Raw genomic sequence first — 16991 nt, 5'->3', positions numbered from 1 at the left:
GTGCTCACTCTTAAGACAATTCTACAGTGAGATGTTAACTGAATCCAAGGCTACAGAAGATGAAAACAGTAACTAAAAAAGAAATCGCTACTGTTCAAAGACATTAACAAGGCTTTTTCAAAAAGTCTGGTATTTCAGGATACAAAAATTCCATGCAAAGAGACCATACTAAAAGAAAGATCTATCAAGTGCCTTAGTTAGACCTACTCTAAAGTCATTAATTACTCAGTTGTGAGCAAAAGCCCTTTCTTACCCATATCACTATTACTTTCATGAAATTGGATTATTTTTGTTCCAATGCCAAAGATTGTGAAAACATCCTTCAGACTGAAGCTCTGCCCTTACAAAACAACTTGGCTTTCAAAAACTTGACAGTAAGACTGGAGCTTATACTTAACTCTACTTCTGTCCATATCTTGCTAAAAGATAAAGACTTTGAGGAAATAACTTACAATAAAGCATTATTTTTTCCTGTATCTCATACTAAACTGATTATTCTGAGAAAATATTGTGTTTCAAGTGTATTTAAACAAAAACATAGTATTGACTTATCATTTATCCAGTGACAATTTTCAGAATAGAGAATGTATCTTTCCAAGCCATTTAACAATGGCTGTAACCAACTGCTGCTCATTCCCAACAACTGGAAGACATTTTCCCTTTCCATATCTCATTAATGGACATCCTCCAAACATGATACTGCTATAGCAACACCTGCTATAATCCAGAGTTTTCACTGTAATATAAAGGCAAAAACTCTACTCCTAAATACACAGTAAAGCAATCACCTGAAGTTGTATTAAGATGTAATTTCAGCCAAGAAGCTTAAACAATTCAAGATAAGCTACATGTTACGAAGAAATCACTAGACAATCAGTTTATTTTGTATAAAAAACATTTTAAAATATCACAGCTTCCTAAATATGATAAGAAGTCTTTTATAATGGATAATTAATCCATTTGGACAGTAACATCAAGCCTGACAAACAGTAAAAAAAATCCTGTAAGTCTGCACAATTTTATACTTAAAAAAAGTACTATCATGGTAGAAGGACTAGAATGGATCATACTGTTCTTTTTTCCCATCTTTCGTGAATTGTTAAATAAATATTTTATACGGTTTTGGCAAAACAAAATCTGAAGAACTGAAAAAACAGTGTACTATTCCAATAGCTTTGAGAACTCCTGCAAACAATTAACCCAGCTCCTGCATCCACGTAGCTGGAATTTTTAACTGCTCACATTTCCCACAATGTTTACTTCTGATTGTTGTGCTTGAGACATTATTAATTGTATTTTCCAATCAAGTTATTTTTAATCTCTAGTTCTAACAACGAAAATATATAGAATAAAAATTTAAATGTCATAGCAACAACACCACAACAACATATACTATCTGCAAATTCAAATAACAAAAAATTTCTTAATAGATCCCATCACCCACGCTTCCTAGGCTTTCAATATTTGCAGAACTGCGCATGTGTGAGTATGTAGAGGATATTAAAAAAAAGTAGAGACAGACACAGTATTTGAACTGAAAAGTGAGCCTCTAATTATGTCCCATTCCTAGGAAACAGTATATTTACAGTAAAATTATGTCAGCCGTGCCTGTTTAGAGTCTACCTGAAGACAACAAAAAAGCATCCACAAGAGTCAGTGATAACACAAGAGTTATCAAATAACAGCAACCATTTTCTCCTTCCTGTAATACCAGATTCTAATTAGTAAAGATCCACACTAGAAAGAGAAGGTAAGATGTTGTAACTGAAAGCTTGTATTTGTTTCATTCGGAAGGACAGCAGCTCTTAAGTCCTGCTGAGCTGTAGGCAGTCAGCCTCTAACAACAGACGTACCATTAGGCAATTGATTTTTTTTTTTTTTCTTGTCTGCATAAAAGATAAGTTGTTCCAGGAATTGGCAGCAGCCATATTGAAACACTGTCTAACCAAGAAACAGATTTCCCAAGTAGATGAACTAGTACACAAGGTTTGTGGGTTTACAGGCAGCTGAATGCAGAAATGTAATTATTATGGCGGCAAGGAATTCTCCCTTATTGGGATTTCAATCCCTCAGATTTTTTTTCTTGAGTAAGAGAAACATAAGCCATCGCATTAAAAACTTCAGTAAGACAGACAACTGTGTCAAGGTCCTAGAATTTCAGTCTCTCTTCCCTGAGCTTGAAACAAATTCCTTGTGAAATGGAATCCTCCTCTCATGCCTTCTGAGGTCATTGGGATACATGAAGTCCTTCACAAAAGATCATGTTCATACCAGCGGTCCCAAGAAGGTTTGTATTTTTTTTCTGGATATGTGGTAGTGGAAAGGTGGTCTGAGTCTGTTCTTCACTGACGGAAGAAAGATACCTATTTAGAAAGAGGTGTGCTGGTTTCGGTAACGGGGAAAAACTCAGAAAAAAATCATACTATTTTCCTTTTCTTTCAAAGATTTTCTTCAATCTACAGCAACCTTCATGTCTTTGTCCAACAAACAAAGAAGTTCTAGAAGCTGCAAGTAGCCATCTCAAGAAATCTTTTACACTAGAAATACATGTGTTGACAAACTCTGGTGTAACATCCACCTTCTGGCTCCAAACCGCTTTGGCTGCTGTAATTATTTTTGTTGGTTTTTGTCTTTTCAACTGAACTTCTCTTTGCGGCTTGCTCTACTCCTCAAGACTAAACATTCAGTAAGAAGGAAGGCAGATATTTTTTCTTACACAAAACACTTAAGTAGAAGCTTATGGACTATTTCTGCATGTTACATGGGAAATGACCAATTCCTATATTCTGCACACAGACAGTCCATCTGTTTTGAAAGGATTTGCATCTCCTCTGCAAGTGTTTGGGATCCACACATGGAAACTGCTAGAATAGTCTGGATAATACAAGCATGCTTTATGTTGCAATTCCATAGACCACTTACCAATTTACCTTATTAAACATTTTTATTCTGCCATTCTTTCCTAACAATTCTAAAATATCCATTTGGGTTATGCAAAGAGTTCTTCATGAATCCTATGATCAATAACTTAAGATAAAAGGTTGCCAAGAGTCATGTTATACCAATATACAATACCACTGATTCCTGCAAAAGCTGTCTTGTTATTTTTCCATGCTGAATGAGGAATATTTCTACACCAATTCTAAAAAGTTCTTTTAGTCTAGAAATCAACAGTAGTGAAAGAATATGTAAACAACTAGTGCCTTTTAGGCTGTGATTCATAAAAATCAGGAATTTTTGTTTCTTCCAAGAAACAAATACACGGTAGAGGTAGTACGTGTCTATTTGTTCATTTTTGAAGGTTAAAAAACTCCAAGAAAACCAACTTTTCTTGCTATAAAAATATTACTAATATAAGGGCACTTTTTTCTAACAATAAGGACCACTTAGAGTACAACTTCAGATAACTGAGCACATTTACTAGATATTTGCTTGAGAAGTGGGAGAGCTTTTCCTTTTTATCAGCTGCTCACTTGGAAGACTCCTTCCTTTCTATAAACTATTTCAAAGCAAAATTTGTTTGCCTTCAGCTGTCCAGATTACAAACCTATCCTCTCTTGACAACTGCTCCTAAAGCTAACACTTGCAAGTCCTCTACTCATTAACACCAATTGAAGAAACAGCTTGAATGTAATTGACCAAAGCAGTCCTGAGAGCAGCTAGCCTTTAAAATGTCTGCATGTGCTTTTTCCGGAAGGAAATCACAGTGCAGACAAAGTGAACGCTTCTGGGAGATGCATGCAGAATGGATCTTGTGGTGAAACCCTCTCAGGAGAGCTCACCAGAAGCCCTGTAAAACATGGGCTTGTGCAATCAGTGCTGCACCACACCTGATCACTTGACACATACTCTTAAAAATTCAGACATTTCCAGAATTCTCATCATGTTCCAATAGTCACATAAATGTGTTATTCACACAAAACCAACCAAACAAGAAAAAAACAATCACAAGACCAAGTTTAAGACTGATGGCAAGCCAGAAGAGCAGAATGCCTCAATATGACTCTCACGTTGGTTGACCAGTGCTTTACTGTTTAATACAGTGCAGCCCATTTTCTTTTCCCCTTTACTGATTTGTGAGGACTCTTGCTTTGTAAGTACTCTGCTAAAAAGCCCCTATGATTCCACCTGATATATCTGGCACAATGCGCATCTAAAGAGTCAATGAAGCCTTTCCAGTTGCCAGCTCTTTTAAAGACTAAGATCTGTGCAAGGATCAGGAAAGATAAAAAGAAAGGTTGAAGAAAAAAAAAAAAGTGGGAGGGGTAAGGGTGATTTAATCACTACAGTCAGCCAGGAAAATCAACAAAACAGTAATTTAATGTGAAACCAGTTTTCCTATACAGGACTCTTGTGCTCAAGTCTCATGACTGGAATTTGTACCTCATTTCAACACACACAATTTTAAGGAATATCAGTTAAAATTGAGATACGACTAGTAAAAAACATTATGAAGTTATACAATTTCTGAAGCGTTTGTTGATATGTCATAATGTATAAGACACTAAAGCTGTATTGACAGCAAGGCTGAAGATGATAAAAGGTCTGACTCAAGCACTACCAGTCCCTTGCAGTTAAAATTTCAAGCTACTACAGAACTCTGTAGTTGAAAGTAAAATACAAGTAGCATCACACTTAAAGAGAACTGACAAAGAGGGTACTGTATTGTCCGGCACATAAAATGCCTTCCATACTCCTGAGTGGCATGAGAACTTTAATTTCTGTGTTTCGACTGTTACAGTAAAAACTTCCAGCACCACAAATTTCTAAACAAATTCAGTTTAGTCTGGCAAGCTTAAGACTCAAATTGTCTAACACCTTGACAGATGCAGCAACAAACATGGAAAGTGGTAAATACTCATAATCTTCCAGCTGTGTTACAATAATGACCAAGCTGATTCTGGAAATATTTCGGTTCGCAGTCTTAGGAAACAGACAAAGCTTTTTGCTACTAAAATTAATTGCCTCTAATATTTAAATATCTAAACATGGTATTACCTTCATGGCATGGATTTCTTCTATTAATCTCTCAACTCGTTTTTGGTTCTTTAATTTCAAGTCTTCTGAACCCCTGCAAATGAAGTCTGTCTTTATTAAAAAAACCCTGATTTTTGTTCATTTCCCTCTGTGCTAATATTAAGTAACAAAATAAAAATACTATAAGAATGAGCATAAACACATTCCCTTGTTGTTAAATGAACATTTTAGTAAAGAGTTGAACATAACCTAATGCTTTCGCTGTTCTGAACCAAGGAAAAAAACCCCGAGAATTTACCAGAATAATAATACAGACAAAAGTTACTTAATTATAAAATAGCAACTACAATTCCTATCGACAATACATAGGAGACACAGATACCTCAAATATAATTACATTTTAAGATCTGTATCATTTAAATACAAAAGATCATTGGGCTTCCTTCTTATTTTGCACAATTTGCTGAAATTGTGGGGGAAGAGTATGCTCAATTTATACTTTGAACACAGTAACAGATGTACCTGATACTGTTTCCAATAAGACACCGCGTTAAGTTACTTTGGGCCCGTTATCTTAAAAAATCTAATCTATGAAGTGGTTTTTTTTTAAAGTATTTACTTGTATATTAATTAATACTAATTAAAATATTAATTAAAATAATTGGTATAATTACTATTTACTAATTAGTAACTATTAATACTGTTTATTAAAAATCAAGTATAACCTGTATATCTATGCAAACTCAATATTTTTTCGCTATATGACATTGAAGACAACTGCAGTGAGGAAATGTTGCACAACTTCTGTTCAACAGCAGAATAACCTAAAAGATCAATCTGACACTTTTAAAAGTGCTGTAAAAGGTTCTGTAAGTGATTTGGATTAGCTTCCAATACACTAAATCCTTTTTAAAAAACGTTATCCCAATTTTGCTTTCTGAAACTTTTTAGTTAGTATTTTTAGTCTATCTAAAGTGACATAAAAATAAGACAAATAGAATTTATGCATCATAGTGCCTTAAGTTTTAAATGTAATACATGTTTCTCCTACTTCTCCATTCTTGGGAAAACAATTAAGATACTGTTTCATTTATAAACATACAAACAGAAATACTGATATTCAAAACTGACTTTTTCAACTTTAATTTCCCGATGTGTCTGGTTAGTCTGCGAATAGTCAGGACTCTGGCCTTCTTCACATCTTTTCTCATCTTCACAACCTGTCAGAAAGATGGAAGACATTATAAACCTTGTTTTCCTTGATTAGTTTCCATATACAATACATTCGTTACATTGACTTAAATTAATTCAACAAAAAAAAAGCCAACCATTTTTGAAAACAGAGTGCATTCCCTTGCTAACCAAATCCCAGTTCAAATGAATTCAGATTTCATTTAAAATCAAACTGCTTCCATAAACATCAGAGAAAGAACAACCAACAGTCTAAAAATGTGTCTGAGGTCTAAACAGAAGACAAGACATTCCTAACTAGCCATACTTTAATATTATTCTTAGAGCTAGACTGAGCTAGAGATTTGAAAAGACTCACCTTTTGCCTTCACTTTGTTTATTTTTGTCCCAGTGAAACAGCACCAGCACTTTTCCATTAGTACACAATATGTAAAAGCATTTTCATTATGAAACATTTTGAAAGATTAAGGAAAGACTCCCAAACTAAACATTATTTATTATAGAACAGAATTTGAGATATGAAAATCTTTTTATGTTTGAATTAATTTTTGTTGAAAATAAAATCAAAGTGATTTTCCAACTCTACTACAGTCTCTTTCAACTTCCTATCCTACTCAGTACCCTGTTTCCAAAATATATTTCAAAGTAGATAGTATTAAAGAAAACTTGACAATGATGTTTTGGTCTTATTTCTCATCCCAAAATAAAAGAAACACTTCTAGTTATTATTAGACAGATGGTAGAAACAGAAAAATCTTTGGAATCTTTTGCTGTTAAATTCCATCATGGGAAACCTGAGGCCTAGACATTGTATTGTCAATGAGTATATTTTGGAGATACGGGAAGTCAACAGTGACTTAACCCTTGCTTTTTTACAACTCAAATAAACCTCTTACTTATTCAGATTACTTCACTATCACTATTAAGATTTTTTATTTAACAGCTAAACGTAGAAAATGTGAAATATTAAAACAGACAAAAAAAATCAGTCTGCCTGACAAAAAGCCAAAAGTCTCTTAAATTTATCCAGTGAGCTGAATTTCAAAATAAGTTGGCACCTCCTTCTCAAGAAAGTTCTTTACCTCGGATTTCTATTTTATTTTCCAGTTTCTCACAGATAACATCAAAATGACTGCACCATCAATATTCCACCAGGAATATTAGTATTAGAAACCTGCATCACGCTTGACCAAAAAAAGAGAAAAAATAAATCTTCAAAGCTCACAGAGGAACATTTCACACCTATGATGGAAAGCTTGGCTAGTATATATCCCCTGTGCAGAGGTCATAAAGGTGAGATCACTATTTAAAAAAACAAACAAACAAACAACAAGACAAACCAAAAACACCCCACGAATTTGCACACCTGACGATGTTCGTAGGCAAGCAAGCCGTTAAGCCTTGAACTGCGCTCAGCAGTGGCTCTACTGACAGCTGAATCAGCCAGAGCAAAACAATTTCTAGAGAGGGGCACGTGTTGATTGCTGGCCCCGCTTCTGCCAGGGCAGAGGAGGAGCGTGTGGAGCTGCACTGCCTCGAAAAGCAGAGGAGGGGAATTGTAGTGGGGCAGCATTACTGGCACTTGCACAGGAGAAGGGAGAAGGTAAAGCAGTTTTTTGGGGACAAGAATGGCTGACTTAAAATTGGTCTCCTGTTCTAGAATTTGTACAGCAAAGGCCAGCACTTACCTCAGTGACTCCAGTAAATATAACTGTGCACATAGGCCTAGCTATAAGCATTTCTACCTCAGCTAACAGCAGAAAACACATGCCAAAAAGCACCTGTGCTGAGTTTCTGCTAGAGAGCAGTACTGCTCAAGTCTCCATGTGCTAAGAAACAAACCCTTAACATATCATTTGCCATCTGAACATGTAAGCATTTCTTTTTATAAGATATTGAATGGAATTACTGCAGCTCCCTGTATTATGTCATCTTCTAAATGAAAGAAAGAAAATAAAGCATCTTCTGGCTGAATACCTCTTAGATACTACATACATTCAAAGAATTTGGCACTTAGATGCAAACTGGGTATGTCTTCTTAGAAAGCTTAGGGTAATGGGGTTTGTTTTGTTTGTTTGTTTTGTTTTTTTTAAATAACCATTAAAAACATCCACATGCTACAATATTTTGTAATGTATTTTTTAATAGCAATACCAATGCAGACACAGCATGTTTCTGGGGCCTACAAGAGCCAAAACCCAGTCTCTCCTGCTGCCGGCAAATGAAGGCCGTATAGACATATGACAGGAGGAACAAGGGAAGGTATTCACTCTTTGGCAGACTAGGAATATGAATTTACGTAATCCACAGTCACTGCTTTCACACGGGACAGTATGCATCAACTGTGTTCTTGGAAGTACTCATAAATTTCTCAAGAAAGTAGTTAGCTCTTTGGGACAGAAATCAAAACAGGTTTGCCTTAGATTTACAGTATGCCTGAAACAATGGGCTTAGACCACCAGGGTGGCTCCTAGGACTCACTGAACTATCCGCCTCTCCTGTTACAAAGTGAGACAGGAAACTTCCTTGAGTAAAAAACAAACAAAGAAACAAACCAAAAAATTCGCCAACAAAGCCAGGTTTTTGAAAATTAACAACAAACATTTATTTGTATTAAGAAAGATCGCATTTTTTATAAACAGGTTAAGAAAAGACAAGAAAACGAGAAGTCTTTGCACTAAAGTTTAGGAAGGCTGCAGTGTAAGTCAAGGTTAGACTTACCAACACTTTTAAGACTGGGCAATCAGGCTTTTTAATGTACTCACAGGTGGCAGTAAACACAAAAGAATTACAATCACAGGCAAATCTCAAAGCAAACATTTTCTTCTATCAATAGGAACACATTCCAATATTCCTAGAAATTCAGGAAGTTTGCAGTTCTAAGTGGAAATAACCACTTCAAGGATTCTTTGCAATGAAAAACAGGAGACACTTTCCTTTGTTGAAGACATTTCTTTATTCTGTAGGAAAACATTATCTATGAGGTAATTAAGCCATTACTATTTATTAATACTAACAAATATTTATTAATTAAAATTCCTAAATAGTAAGTAGGAATAGATAAACCTAAGAGTACAAACAGATACAGATAATACATAAATTACTAAATCTAAAAGAAATCACACAGGAAATGAACTCACTTTTAAAAACAAGTGTGGTAGTAACATGTACTAGCCTGAAAGCACATAAGCGTGTTTCAAAAGCTATGGTTAGGAATGAAAATCACATCCATTCTGTGCTGTGTCTTCCACAGTTTATATTACTACAGATCCTAAACAAAGATGAAATACCAAAAAAATCCATAGCTGTAGGTATTCCACAAAGGGAGGATTCCACTACCTCAACAGCTTGCAATCTACAGTACACGACATGTACCAGCCAACCGCACACAAGCCGTTTCAAGACATAGGCAGACAGTAGCTGCTGCTGTTTCAGGAAAGGGCAAAGAGCAGAGGATGGCATCAGAGGATTACTCTCCAGACAAGAATTAGAAACCCTCTTCTGCAATCTACCTTCACCCAAGGAGTACACACATTACTGAGGGGGATTATAACAAGAATTGCTGACTTCAGCACAACCTAAAGTTGTGATACCTGCCACACAGCTCCCAGTACTCACTGCTAGTAGCAGCAGTATCTGGCAATAAAAAGAGCCCAAATTTGTATGGATGGGTACACTTGGCATGTTACAAAGGAACAAGAGGGTATACGTCAAACCAAGAGGGCTATTTCCCACAAAAAATGCATCTAACAAGCGTGTGCTTAACAGCATCATGAGAACTATATGTTTAACCCAGAATTTACAGCTGAGGAAGAGAGAAACCAACAGCTTCAGCCACTTTGCCTTCTTATGCCAGGTTGCTCCTGCCTCTGAAGGGTGAATAACCATTCCCAGAGACTTGTTCTCTTGTGTGGCAGTCCAATCAAACCCTTCCCAGTCCTCAGCATGCCCAAACCCTTCTTACACTCAAGCAAGGGGAATAAAGGCAGAGAAACTGACACAGGATTGTTTAATTGTACCTTTGATCTCTAAGTTGTTTTTTTTTTTTTTTTTCAAGAAAATAGTTTGCTTGAATACTGATATTTCAGTCATAGTTACAAATTACTTAATTTCAACTCACAAAAATCTTGGAACGGCTGAATCAGTGTTGGACTTGACCAGAAAGGGCTTCTAACCACATACATTACCCCTTTAAAATTGATGGGACATGGTTATTGCGTATAATACAAGACAAAACACACGGGTAATAGAACAGAAAGTTATTTTAAGAGCCTCCCACACAACTTAACTGTTGCAAAAAACCTTTTACACAAATTTTCAAGCTTCTTGAAGGGAAATCTAAGGTATTTTTAGATGAAAAAATGAAAAAAATCATCTAGTTTAGGTTCCAAAACCCTAAACCACTACAGAATAGTCCTTATATTCATGATGGCAACAAAAACACATCAACCAATATGGACAAAACAACAGTACAGGAACAACATTACATTCAAATTCACATGACTAGTCTAAAGTATTTGCCTTCACACTTTTAAGACAACAGCAGCAAAGTTCTCAAAGGAATGCTACATTAGAATAAAATGTTATGCTTGGCCACTTCTGAAACTTGTTTTAAGGTCTGTACAGGCAACATGTCTCCAAACTAAGCTAGTGTTCAGCCAATTAGAAAAAAATAAAGGAAAGTGTGACTAAAGATTTGTAGATGTATCAAGAAAGGTACGTGTCTACTCTGAACCATCATATCAACTATACTTGACCAAAAAAAACCCAAAACCAAACCACTCTTCAAAAAATATTAATCCAATAGATTAAGATAAAAACAAGCAATAACATGTTTCTGCCTATGACGTGTTTAATATATTCTATTCAAAACCACTGAAATTCTATAGGAACTATGTAGGTTCACAATATGAAAAGTGTTGATTTCATGTTACCGTGTACAAAAGCTAGTACTAGTACATGAAAATACCTGAAAAATCCAGAATGTCTTAAATTCTTCTTAAATCAAAGTTAATAAAAGTTTACTTATGCAGTTGGCCCCAGCTACCCCAAATTCAAAGCCAATAAACTGACAGCCATGTCTTCTTCCCCTGAGCAGCCTGAAGCACATACAACTGTTCTCTTTGGGCTTCAGCCCATGAGGTGCTGATCATTTTGGTCCTGACCCAATAATGCACTTAAACAAATTATTAAATTGTTAAACAACCAGCACTAGACAGAATGGAGTTTCTTCATCCACTTCTGCTCTATGCCAGCACATAGTCTAGCCCTACTTCTTGTACAAGTAACCAGAAAAGACAAATCATTCTATTCTTCTCAAGCAAGGTCATTGCACCTAACCACATCCAGTGAAAAAACTCATTGTAAGAGTTTATAGTATTCTGAACTATCCATAATGTTATACAAACACACACTCCTTTAACGGAGGCCTCCCTCCTCTCCCCCAACATACTGAAGCCTCTCCTATATGAAGATTGTCCTCAAGATCCATACGTAATTGGAAAAAAACATTCATTTACAGTTTGAAAATTTCATTTACATCATTCCTAAGCAACGTTCTGTAATTTTGTAAAATTTGTAGACATGTCCAAATCCAGTTCATAATATAAAGTCTCTTTTGCCTTTTCTATCACTTGATGCCTGAAAAAAAAAAAAAAAGAAAAGAAGGCAGCTCTGAGTTTGCTTTTCTGGTTCAGTTTCTTCCTGTGCTCTCAAGGTTAACATGCTTTACTTGACATTAAGGTCACACCTGAGAGTCGGATGACAATAAGAAAATATCAAGAATCTACCTCATAAATTCTATCTCAAGAAAGAATCTACTTTAAATATACCTGATCATATTGCTATCAACAAATTACCAGATATCTGCACAAACTAGGTCTAGTGAATGAACAATACCAATAAATTAAATTGTAGGTACACACTATACCTCAGTCCTAGTGGAGGCCTTTCATGCCAAGGGCACCGTAACAGGTTGAAATGAGTCCGGGCCCATTAACATCAAAATGGCTCAAAGCAAAAGGAAAAAACTATTTACATGTTCCCAAAGGTACACAATAGTTTCTTGACTTTGCTGCATTAAGAAATTTGCTTCTGAACTCCCTCTAGTTTAAGCAGCACTGCTAAAGTAGAAAGGGAAAAAGTCATTAAAAATACACCAAAACTAGTTGTGTATGTTGCTTAAATTATGTATCAATAAATGTTGAAGTAAGAAATCCAACTTAAAAAAAGTGAAATAAATTTGAGTATTCAAGGTCTCTCCAATATCTTCAAGAAAAACATGGAACTAAGTAATGTTTCAGTTCTTACTGATCTTCTTTCCTTTCCTCATTTTAGGGCACACTGTCGTGGTTTTTGGACTGAGGATCGAGACAAGAACCGGAAAGGGAGCACCCACCAACCATGGTCTCGGGCAAAACATGACTCAGGCTTATCTTCTTAAAAAAAAAAACAAAACAATTTATTAACAGTTACTAAACAAGGGACATAGGGGAACGAAACCGGTTACTTGAGAGGAGAAAAAAAAAAAAAGAAAACAAGGCCAGATCTTAAACACAACAACCTCCCCACCCCCTATTTTCCTTTCGTTCCTGGCTCTGTCTTCCCCCCAGCGGCGCAGGGAGACAGGGAATGGGGGAGTACAGGTCAGTTCATCCATGTTGTTCACTGCCGCTCCTTTCTTAAAGGAGGAGGAGTCTTTACACCATTTTTCCCTTGCTTCGGTGGATCCCCTACTCACAAAGAAAAAGTCCCCAAACTTTTCCAAAGTAAGTCCTGCCCGCAGGATTGCAATCCTCCCCATGGATCGCACCAGTTCGGGCTTTACCAGTCTCGGCCTCTTAGGGAGCTGCTGCCACTCGCGTCGGCGTGGGTCGTCCCACGGTCTCCAGATGCCTCCACGACCTCGTCGTGCATTCCATGCCCCATTATCAACAGTACCTGGTCGCGCATCCCCTGCTCCACGACCTCTCCTGGGCTCAGGCATCTCCTTCCCGACGTGGGTTTCTCCACAGGCCACGAGTGGGCCGCTGCTCCGCCGAGTACACCCTGGCTGCAGGGGGGCCGCCTGCCATCTCACACCGATTTGCAAGGGAAGCCTCAGCTCCAGTACACCTCCTCCTGCTCCATCTTTGCTGACCCGGTCGTTGTGGTTGTCTTCTCTTAGATATTAATCCTCTCTGGGGGAGCTCGGCCCGGCGGGCACCCCGGGAGCGGGGCGCTTACCGAGTCCCCCATGCGGCTCCCCCGGCGCCATCTTGAGCACATGGCGCCGGCCCGGGCCCCGAGCGGCCGCTCGGCCGGGAGCCGGGAGCGAGGGCAGCGCCCTCCTGCTCTCTCCTCGCTCCTGAGCAAAAAGGCCCCTTCCCGCCCCTTTGTCCCAACTTAAATAGGGCAATTCGCAGAGGCGCCGCCTTGGCTCAACCTCCCCCGGGGGGGATGGGACTCAGATCTGGTGGCACAGGGAGCAAATCCCCTCCCCTGCCACCAGAACACCCCCCCACACATCAAACTATCACATTCCACCCCTCGCCTCTGCGAATTCCCTATTTAGGCACAACTTCACTTAAAACATTGAACAAGAACACACATTTCACAAACAATCCACCCCTAGTCCCTTCACCAAACACAACAATCAAAGTTTCCTAAGGTCCCTCTGTTTTCACCACTCTGGAGTCCATGTTTTGCCCGTTACCTCTCCCAATCACTATTCCTATCTCGAATTCCTCAGCCCCACGTTGGGCGCCAAAATTGTCGTGGTTTTTGGACTGAGGATCGAGACAAGAACCGGAAAGGGAGCACCCACCAACCATGGTCTCGGGCAAAACATGACTCAGGCTTATCTTCTTAAAAAAAAAAACAAAACAATTTATTAACAGTTACTAAACAAGGGACATAGGGGAACGAAACCGGTTACTTGAGAGGAGAAAAAAAAAAAAGAAAACAAGGCCAGATCTTAAACACAACAACCTCCCCACCCCCTATTTTCCTTTCGTTCCTGGCTCTGTCTTCCCCCCAGCGGCGCAGGGAGACAGGGAATGGGGGAGTACAGGTCAGTTCATCCATGTTGTTCACTGCCGCTCCTTTCTTAAAGGAGGAGGAGTCTTTACACCATTTTTCCCTTGCTTCGGTGGATCCCCTACTCACAAAGAAAAAGTCCCCAAACTTTTCCAAAGTAAGTCCTGCCCGCAGGATTGCAATCCTCCCCATGGATCGCACCAGTTCGGGCTTTACCAGTCTCGGCCTCTTAGGGAGCTGCTGCCACTCGCGTCGGCGTGGGTCGTCCCACGGTCTCCAGATGCCTCCACGACCTCGTCGTGCATTCCATGCCCCATTATCAACAGTACCTGGTCGCGCATCCCCTGCTCCACGACCTCTCCTGGGCTCAGGCATCTCCTTCCCGACGTGGGTTTCTCCACAGGCCACGAGTGGGCCGCTGCTCCGCCGAGTACACCCTGGCTGCAGGGGGGCCGCCTGCCATCTCACACCGATTTGCAAGGGAAGCCTCAGCTCCAGTACACCTCCTCCTGCTCCATCTTTGCTGACCCGGTCGTTGTGGTTGTCTTCTCTTAGATATTAATCCTCTCTGGGGGAGCTCGGCCCGGCGGGCACCCCGGGAGCGGGGCGCTTACCGAGTCCCCCATGCGGCTCCCCCGGCGCCATCTTGAGCACATGGCGCCGGCCCGGGCCCGAGCGGCCGCTCGGCCGGGAGCCGGGAGCGAGGGCAGCGCCCTCCTGCTCTCTCCTCGCTCCTGAGCAAAAAGGCCCCTTCCCGCCCCTTTGTCCCAACTTAAATAGGGCAATTCGCAGAGGCGCCGCCTTGGCTCAACCTCCCCCGGGGGGGATGGGACTCAGATCTGGTGGCACAGGGAGCAAATCCCCTCCCCTGCCACCAGAACACCCCCCCACACATCAAACTATCACACACACCAAAAGCATTGGTTTTATTTTATAGTTACTTGGCAGTCTTCTAACCAAGAAATCACCATGGCAACGGAGTATTCTAAACGTTAATTTTTGGTGCTATTTAGCAACAGAGAGTTTTAAAATTCAAAACACCTGCAGCTGGATCACATGTTAGCCAGAACTAACAATAGTACATAATCTTTTGAGTGAATAATCTAAGTGAAAAAATGTTTCTTGAACTTCATTACAAATATTTTTCTCTATTATCTGGAATGTCAGCTTGAAAGATCTAACGATTTTTAGAGTCTTAGGAAAAGTTAGGAATCGCCAAGTTTACTTTTTTTTTCTGCTTTAGAAAAAGAATCACTGTATTACAGTATATATTTTATATATTTCAAAATACCTGGAAATAGCCAGTTATAGCTTCATATATTTGCATCATAAAAAATATATTAAGTAGGGAGGTAAAGGTAGCAAGAACAACGTCAATGTACTCGTGGTGTATCAGGGTTCAGTTGCTCAGTTCCAGGGCAGTTTTTACACAAATATATATCCACAAAGAAGAAAACTCCTACACGTCTTAACCTTACAAAAAAACAAAACAAAGTGAGTTTTCAGTCAGATCAGTTTCCTGAACTGTTTCCCCTCATGGTCACATGAATGCAGGGCAAAAGAGCAAAGTGAGAACATACAAGAGGAGACAAGAGAGCTGGGCTACAATAAACCATACTCCGAACAACAAGCTATCTCCTTATTTAAGGCAAGGATCAAATCCCAGCATAGAGTACTAAGGAACACAGAGTTTCTTCAGCTACTGTCTATGCTGTGCCATCATAGCGCTAATCTTGCCTTTGCCATCCTCAGCTAGATGCAAACAGGTTTGAACCAACTGGACTGAATTCTATCACAATACATCTAACAAAACATAGACAAGCTCGTGAACCGTGAGGCAACTTTTTCTGGATTAAAATATAGCAGCACCCTGCTGCTCCAAGCAGGCAGAAGCACATCAAGGACTGGAGGCACCCACAAAGCAAGATACCTGCAGCATCTCAGGCCTCTGGGCATGCACCCCGTCAGGTTCCTGAGGAGGGCTGCTAAAGATGAATGAGAAAAAGCACACTGCCCACTTGGGCACGTTTTCACCTTTCTCATGGGAAAAGTAACACACATGCTTCTTGTGAGTTGCCGTCAAACCCTTCCTCCACAGTCTGTCCATGCCACTTTCTTTGTACTTTCTCAACTGAAGCACTGACATACAAGTTTCTTTTTCAGTATGGCATCATATTTCCAACTGCATGAAGAACAGTTGTCATTTCTAGCATAATTTCTCCAAGTGAAAACCACAATGAGTACTCAGAATGCTAGCAAAGATCATTTTCATCTTAAGGTTTTGAAAAGCAATTCCAGGTATCTCAGATAGTTGGGAGGGAGTAAGGCTAGTCTAGAATTACTTGCTCATTGCCAAAGACCAAAATTTAATGGATTTACCGCTTCAAAGTCGGTGCCTCACTGTATGGAGTCAGGCTCTATGTAGTACTCCAGAAAGCATTTGAGCACTCAAGTACAAACCAGGATCATGAGCTTGCTAGACACGTTTCTAAACCCTAAATAAACAGCAGTAGTTGTAAATGTCCAGATAAGAAAAAACTGTGATAAGCTAGCCCAAAGATGCTATATTACATAAATCAGTGCCTAGGTCACCACATGGAAATAAAAATTACACAAGCCCTCAAAACAGAAGACTACCCGAAGGCAATTTTCTAACCCTGTATTTAATTGATCAGCTGAACATGAGTTTGAAAACTCCCAGCTAGCACTCTGCTAAAAATATTTCCACAGAATGTTGCAGGAGGATGTGATCAAGGCAGTCAACACAGCCAAGCTCAAATCAATGGATTTCTATGTCTAGGATTTCT

General features: G+C 39.1%; 1 protein-coding gene across 1 annotated transcript in view; it reads right to left on the bottom strand.

The window, feature by feature from the left end:
* Nucleotides 1-16991, bottom strand: part of SRFBP1 (serum response factor binding protein 1) — an 85077-nt gene that overhangs the window by 46206 nt on the left and 21880 nt on the right. The window contains exons 2-3 of the mRNA XM_086629534.1: nt 6109-6197; nt 4999-5071 (exon numbers count right to left, since the gene is read on the bottom strand). Coding sequence (XP_086485660.1) covers nt 4999-5071; nt 6109-6197 — 162 coding nt within the window. The remainder of the gene's footprint in view (nt 1-4998; nt 5072-6108; nt 6198-16991) is intronic.

Source organism: Tauraco erythrolophus, chromosome Z (genome assembly GCF_009769465.1).
Source record: "Tauraco erythrolophus isolate bTauEry1 chromosome Z, bTauEry1.pri, whole genome shotgun sequence".
NCBI lineage: Eukaryota > Metazoa > Chordata > Aves > Musophagiformes > Musophagidae > Tauraco > Tauraco erythrolophus.
The sequence above is the reverse complement of the archived record's forward strand: the minus strand, read 5'-3'. Positions and strand labels throughout refer to the sequence as shown.